At 43.2% G+C, this 6,340-nt stretch overlaps 1 protein-coding gene across 2 annotated transcripts; it reads left to right on the top strand.

Annotated features, from left to right (window-relative positions):
- Positions 1 to 100: 100 nt before the first annotated feature.
- Positions 101 to 5,898, top strand: SGK1 (serum/glucocorticoid regulated kinase 1). 2 transcript variants are annotated; one of them, XM_009706035.1, is made up of 12 exons: positions 101 to 226; positions 342 to 417; positions 867 to 942; positions 1,399 to 1,503; positions 1,969 to 2,052; positions 2,157 to 2,288; positions 2,575 to 2,687; positions 2,903 to 3,026; positions 3,364 to 3,459; positions 3,578 to 3,733; positions 3,838 to 3,927; positions 4,651 to 5,898. In XM_009706035.1, the coding sequence occupies exons 1-12, from the start codon at positions 148 to 150 to the stop codon at positions 4,816 to 4,818; spliced, it is 1,299 nt and encodes a 432-aa protein (XP_009704337.1). In that variant the 5' UTR covers positions 101 to 147; the 3' UTR covers positions 4,819 to 5,898. The 2 variants fall into 2 exon arrangements, with proteins under 2 accessions (XP_009704337.1, XP_009704339.1); XM_009706037.1 differs by lacking the exon at positions 2,157 to 2,288 and having other exon boundaries at positions 148 to 226.
- The last annotated feature ends 442 nt before the right edge of the window (positions 5,899 to 6,340 follow it).

The following is a 6,340-nucleotide window of genomic DNA, read 5'->3' as shown; positions in this document are numbered from 1 at the left end:
GAGGACGTCGGGGGGGCGGGAGACGATCGTCGCCGTCCCGCCCCGGTCCCGCCCATCACCGTCGCCACTTAAACGCCGCCGGGTGCCTGGCCAAGGCAGTGCGGTGCTGGGAGCTGGTGGTATCGTGCGGTCCTTATTTATCCCAAAATGACCGTGAAAGCAGCCGAGGCGTCTGGTCCTACCTTGACTTACTCGAAGATGAGGGGGATGGTGGCCATCCTGATCGGTGAGAGGCGGGAGGGGGGTTTTCTTCGAGGATGCCCGGGGAGGGGGACTGTGATTTTTCTGGCAGGGTGGCTTAACGATTTTATTTTTCTTTTCCCTGTTCTTTTACTGTATAGCTTTCATGAAGCAGAGAAGAATGGGACTAAACGACTTCATTCAGAAGATAGCCACCAACTCGTATGCGTGCAAGCAGTAAGTATCAGAAATTTTGGCCGGATTTCAGTCACAAATACCATTACATATTGCGAGTTAAAAGGAGTGTTTGTTTACTGCAATGCCTCTGGGATGACTGTTACGGAAGAGTTAATTGATCTTCTTGAGGTATTACTCACTTGGCAACAATCTTCGTGAGCTGGGTTTGAGAGGAATAAGTTGGATGGGATTTCTAGTGACACATCCCTATTTTAAACTGTACTTACAGTATAAATACATTTCTTTGTATGACGGAATTCGCTTTCTCTGGATTAATTTTACTCCTTAAGTCGAATAGATTGTTTCAGCTGCCTTCTGTAATAGCACAAACCAAAACTCATGTTTCACGATACAACTCATCTTTCACGATATGTGCTTGCCCTCTGGTGGAAAGATCTGCCTGATGCTTCTGGTAACTCTTCTAATCATGCATGCTCTTATCCTTGCAGCCCTGAAGTTCAGTCTATCTTGAAAATCTCCCAGCCTCAAGAGCCTGAACTTATGAATGCTAATCCTTCTCCTCCGGTAAGTAGATTTTACTCAGTGAAGCATTTTTAGAACATCAGTTCAGCCGGTAATAGAAGTGTAGCAAAGTTAGCATCATCAGTGTTACTTCAGTTCATGGCACGCTGATGTAACTGGAAAAAAGAGTAATCGAGTGGGACTGAATTATTTTTTTTCTCTGACACGGAGAAGAAATTTTAAAAAAAGCTTTATTAGTTGTTGCTTCATTATGAAATGTGGCTAAGACCTCAACAAGAACTTTTAAGTAAGCTATGGCTCTTAGGCAGTACTCTTCCTAGGCAGTACCTAATAGTTTGATACCTGGTAGAGATCAATATTAAATTTTTAGTGGTAAGAAGAGTGCTAATCTTAATTTTTAAGGTCAGTTTGTTTATATTTTTAAAAAAGAGACATTGTTGAGACTCTCAGTACCAAACTCTTTTAATAAATGTGGTTTCTGTCTGTTTATTTTTCTAGCCCAGTCCTTCACAGCAGATCAACCTTGGTCCATCATCCAACCCACATGCCAAACCATCAGACTTTCATTTCTTGAAAGTGATTGGAAAAGGCAGTTTTGGGAAGGTAAACTTAACTTTTCTTTTTTGTTGTAATTTATTTACTCTTCAGCTATTGTATGTAATGCCCCAGGGTCGGGTTTGTGCTGGCTTTGGTAAATAGTGGTCATTTGAACCAGACCTGAGCGTGCCCTGCTGCCCAGCGCCTGGCTCCCTGGGGAGCTGCAGGGAAGAGGGAGCAGGGTGCTGTGTTTGAAAGAGTCATATAAGAGCCAGGGAGCGTGATGCGCTGGTGCTGGGAAGAACGTATACTTTGCTTTTGGAAGGGAAAGAAACTAGACGTAAAAACTTTGGGCTAGATTAATGTGCCAGAGTGGTAATAGCGTTAGGCATTTCCAGCAAAGAGCTTGCACGTTGAACCTGAGGGAGGTAGCAGTGCTCAGCAGTTAACAGAAAGGCTTGTTTCCAGTTGTGTTTACAAGTTGTTCTCTATTTCAGCGTTGCTCAGTTCTGGGATTTTATCCTGTTTCAGGTTCTCCTTGCACGGCACAAGGCAGAAGAGCAGTTCTATGCTGTTAAAGTCCTGCAGAAAAAAGCAATCCTGAAGAAGAAAGAGGTAAGCTGCTGCTTCATGATACCATTGCGATGTCCATCAAATATATGTTTACTGCTATTGCTAAGCAAGTGTACTAAACATTGATGATTTCTTAATGCTTTCAGGAGAAGCACATAATGTCAGAGCGCAATGTCCGGCTGAAAAATGTGAAACACCCCTTCCTGGTCGGGCTTCACTTTTCCTTCCAAACTGCAGACAAATTGTATTTTGTCCTAGACTACATCAATGGTGGAGAGGTAAGCAGCAAGAAAATGAAATAGTATTTCCTATCATGTGCACGGTGGTAGGGTAGACTTTTTTGCCCTTCCTTTTAAAGAAAAAAAGAGTTGCAAGGGGAAAAAGTCATGGGGGGAAAAGTTACTAGATTGAATGTTTCCAGCCTGCCAAGTTTTGAACTACCAAAGGGTCCTTAGGCCATTTCCTGCTATTGTTCTCCCTGGCTATATATGTTGAGTCTAATTAAGCGCATTGTAACAGGCTTTGGCGCCGTTTACACAACGTTGTTCTCTCTGTCTCCTGTAGTTGTTCTACCATCTCCAGAGGGAGCGTTGCTTCCTGGAGCCGAGAGCCCGATTTTACGCTGCTGAAATTGCCAGTGCGCTGGGCTACCTGCACTCCCTGAACATTGTTTATCGGTAAGCAACATCGTTCACTTTGTCGGACTGAAAAAAACGCGTGCTTTGTTGAATAAGCGTTGAGAAGGTGATCTCAATATGAGCCCAGAATTGCTCTTAGTTAATATTTAATATTTTTTTCGTGACTTAGGGAGGTGCTGTAAACAATTGCACCTAGAATATTCTCACCGCACCTCCTCTAACGAACACTTGTATTCTTTCATCTCTTCCTGCAGTGACTTGAAACCGGAGAATATTCTGCTCGATTCGCAGGGGCACATTGTCTTGACTGACTTCGGACTCTGCAAAGAAAACATAGAGCACAATGGCACGACCTCCACCTTCTGCGGCACACCGGAGGTACGGCCAGCCCTCAGCCCACCCCTCGCATGGCGGCACCAAGTGCTGTCCTCATCGGCAAAAACTGACCTCTCCCATGTATATTTACGGCTGGTTAGACAAGCAGGGGGTATGACGAGTCTTGTAATACCAGGTTGCCAGTGAGGATGTGTAGGACATGTAGAGCTTGGTGAGCAGGAGAGAACGGCTCTCGAACCATCTCCTAAAGAGCTTGTAGCTTTCTGGTAGCTTAGATATTGCTGGGATTCAGTAAGCCGCTTTCATTCAAGAATGGAGAGGTTCTCCTAATTAAAAAGATGGCTTTGGCTAACGCGTCTCTCTTCCTTCTCTTACACAGTATCTTGCTCCTGAAGTTCTTCATAAGCAGCCCTATGACCGGACTGTGGACTGGTGGTGCCTTGGAGCAGTCCTGTATGAGATGCTTTATGGCCTGGTAAGCAACAAATCCTTCATGACCGATCAAATTAGCTTACTCGTCCTTTCCCTGCAAGAAACCCCGTGCCCACCTGTCAGCCTCATTGACCTGGGTCTCTCCTCTCCCGTTCCCACAGCCGCCCTTCTACAGCAGGAACACGGCAGAAATGTACGACAACATCTTGAACAAACCCTTGCAGCTGAAGCCAAATATTACCAACTCAGCTAGACATCTCCTGGAAGGCCTCTTGCAGAAGGACCGGACCAAGAGGCTTGGTGCCAAGGAGGACTTTGTAAGTGCAAACGGGCCAGTGCCTGTCGGCAGCATGGGAGGATGACTGGGCCGTGCTGCTTACATTAGCTTGGGTCTGAATTAATCTATTTTTCTCTCTAACAGATGGAGATTAAGAATCACATCTTCTTCTCCCCAATTAACTGGGACGATCTCATTAATAAGAAGATTACACCCCCTTTTAACCCAAATGTGGTACGTATCACTTCTAATTATAGACTGTATGGAGAGTGTCTTTTCCCCCTGTGTCTTTGTGGGGTGCCCAGGAGCTGGGGGGAACTGGCCGGATGGCTGTGTTTGGGGAACAAGGCTTTTCCTTCCCCTGTGGCTGTCCAGGCAAGGTCAATAATAAGCGGTAGATGACTTTTTGCTGATGGACAATCTAAATTTAGCTGGGTTTTTTGGCCTCTCACATGCTTCATTTGCATGGCTATTTAAAAATAATCCCCAGCATCCTTGTTTTACCAAAGAGGAAGGTAAGGCGTAGAAAGCAAGTAGCTTCCCAAGGGCAGAGTTACACTTGACTTGTCAGATACTAACACCTAAACAGAGGGATCTGGTTGTGGAGGTTGTTATTTTTCACTTTCTGAGCATCTTATAAACTAAATGTAATAACTTGCCCAGAGATGAAAGTCCTCCCCTGCAAACTGCTGCATGGCAGAGTGGCACATTTGCGTTTCGCTTCTGTTGCATGAGCTTAGTTGGAGGGTAGTGTATTAAATTGAATCATCTTGTTTTTAGTGAGACAATATGCAACAGGATACAAAAAAAAAGGTCAAACTAAAACTGGCAAAGGCTGTTAAACAGTGGGCCCAAGGTGATAACACTGTGAGTCTCTTCACAAGGGTGTTTGTCACTTTTTTGAATTTAACTGTGCGCTCACAAAACATTTGGGTCTAAATGTTGCCCTTTCCACAGAGTGGCCCCAGTGACCTGCGACACTTCGATCCGGAGTTTACAGATGAGCCAGTCCCCAACTCCATCGGCCAGTCCCCGGACAGCATCCTCATCACTGCCAGCGTCAAAGAAGCCGCTGAGGCTTTTTTGGGCTTCTCATATGCCCCACCCATGGACTCTTTCTTGTGAACATTTTTCTTTCTTTCTTTCTTTTTTTAATAATAATAATGTATTATTTTTATTTTTGTTTGGCCTTCTGGTGGAACTGCCAGTTGACCAGTCATCTTGAAAGAGAATTTGCACATTTCCACCGTGGCAGCTTTGCAGCCTTAATTTCAACTACACTGTTTGCTGGAAGCTTCTTTGAAGAGCACATCACTCTCTAAATGAGCTTTACAGGCTTTTCATTTCCATTCGTTCTTAGCCCAAAGTGGTGCTGTCTCCTTGGGAAAGAAAAACAAGAGTGACTGCTGCCATAGACTGCTACGGCAGATTGTAAGAATAAGAACAAGCTGTTTTGGAATCGTGCTCCGAAAAGCCTTGCCTGAAGATCTAGCTGAACGTGATAAGGATTTTATGAAATGTGCCTTTTTCTGATGAGATCTTGTGAGCTCCAAAGCTTTCCCTGTTGCAGAGTGTGTTTCTCAGTTCATTTGCGTGGGTTTACTATGTGAACAAATGGTATGTGTGTGGTCTGCGTACTACGGATGGACTTAGTTTAAAGCATCAGTGTGACACTTGCAGGATACCACAATGTGGGGCATTGTTTGTTTCTTCCATATTTGGAAGATAAATTAAGTGTAATTTTGAAATTTCTTTTGTAAATCTATACAGTCAACTAAAATTATTGAAATGGGCTCACAATTACTTGTATCCAAATGCTTGAAGAAAGCATTGCTGCTATGAAAAAAGATTTCTATTTTTAGAAAGGGTTTTTATGGACCAAAATGCCCCAGCTGCAGTCGGTCAAAGCTGTTGGTTTCTTTTTTTTTTCTTTTTTTTTTTTCTTTTTTTCCTTTTTTCTTTTTTAGTTTAAAAAATGTCATCTGTAAAATGGGCATTATTTATGGTTTTGGGGTTTTTCATTCCTGATTGTAGGTATTGTAAAAAAGATCTGTACAGTAAGTTGTAACTCTAGATGTATATTTAAACTTACAGACTTACTTGTAATGTATACCATCATTGTAATGTAATATAATTAACATGGTTATATGTATGATATTTTTTTGTGACCAAACCCATTGGTTTGCAGTAAAATTCTGAAAAATACTTGCATAAACTCTGTCATTTTTTATTTTAAAACAAAGGTTTTGTCTCTGAAAAATTTTAGCCAGCTTTTAAAAAAAAAAAAAATTAAGAACAAACCTGAGCTGCCAATCGGCTACAATCCCTGTGTAATTTTGCTTAGGTGTGTGGTGGTTACTCCATCAAACTACACCCATACCAGTCTTATCATGGATACACTTTGGCAAAACACTTGGTCTTCCAGCTGTGGGAGTTCGAGTGGGTGTGTATCGATGTACCGCGTCACAGCACCCACAAACGTTCACACTTCCTCAAAATGAGTTCCTCTGCCTCTAGCAAAGTGAAGGTACTGCTCTCTGGTGTGGACAAAGCATGACGACACTTGAGGACTGAAGTCCATAGATCGGGTGTATAGCAAAGACTTGAGCTGTTCTAGCACTGTGCTGCAGGTATTGTGTTAAAAGCG

This window comes from Cariama cristata, unplaced genomic scaffold (genome assembly GCF_000690535.1).
Source record: "Cariama cristata isolate BGI_N322 unplaced genomic scaffold, ASM69053v1 scaffold8908, whole genome shotgun sequence".
In the NCBI taxonomy this organism is placed as follows: domain Eukaryota; kingdom Metazoa; phylum Chordata; class Aves; order Cariamiformes; family Cariamidae; genus Cariama; species Cariama cristata.
The sequence above is the reverse complement of the archived record's forward strand: the minus strand, read 5'-3'. Positions and strand labels throughout refer to the sequence as shown.

What these genes read in the sequence shown, in the direction of transcription:
- SGK1 (XM_009706035.1), top strand. Translation starts at nt 148, where the DNA reads ATGACCGTGAAAGCAGCCGAGGCGTCTGGTCCTACCTTGACTTACTCG. An exon ending in TCCCTGAACATTGTTTATCG is followed by an intron (nt 2,688 to 2,902) that starts GTAAGCAACATC and finishes CTCTTCCTGCAG; the next exon opens with TGACTTGAAACCGGAGAATA. An exon ending in TTGGTGCCAAGGAGGACTTT is followed by an intron (nt 3,734 to 3,837) that starts GTAAGTGCAAAC and finishes TCTCTCTAACAG; the next exon opens with ATGGAGATTAAGAATCACAT.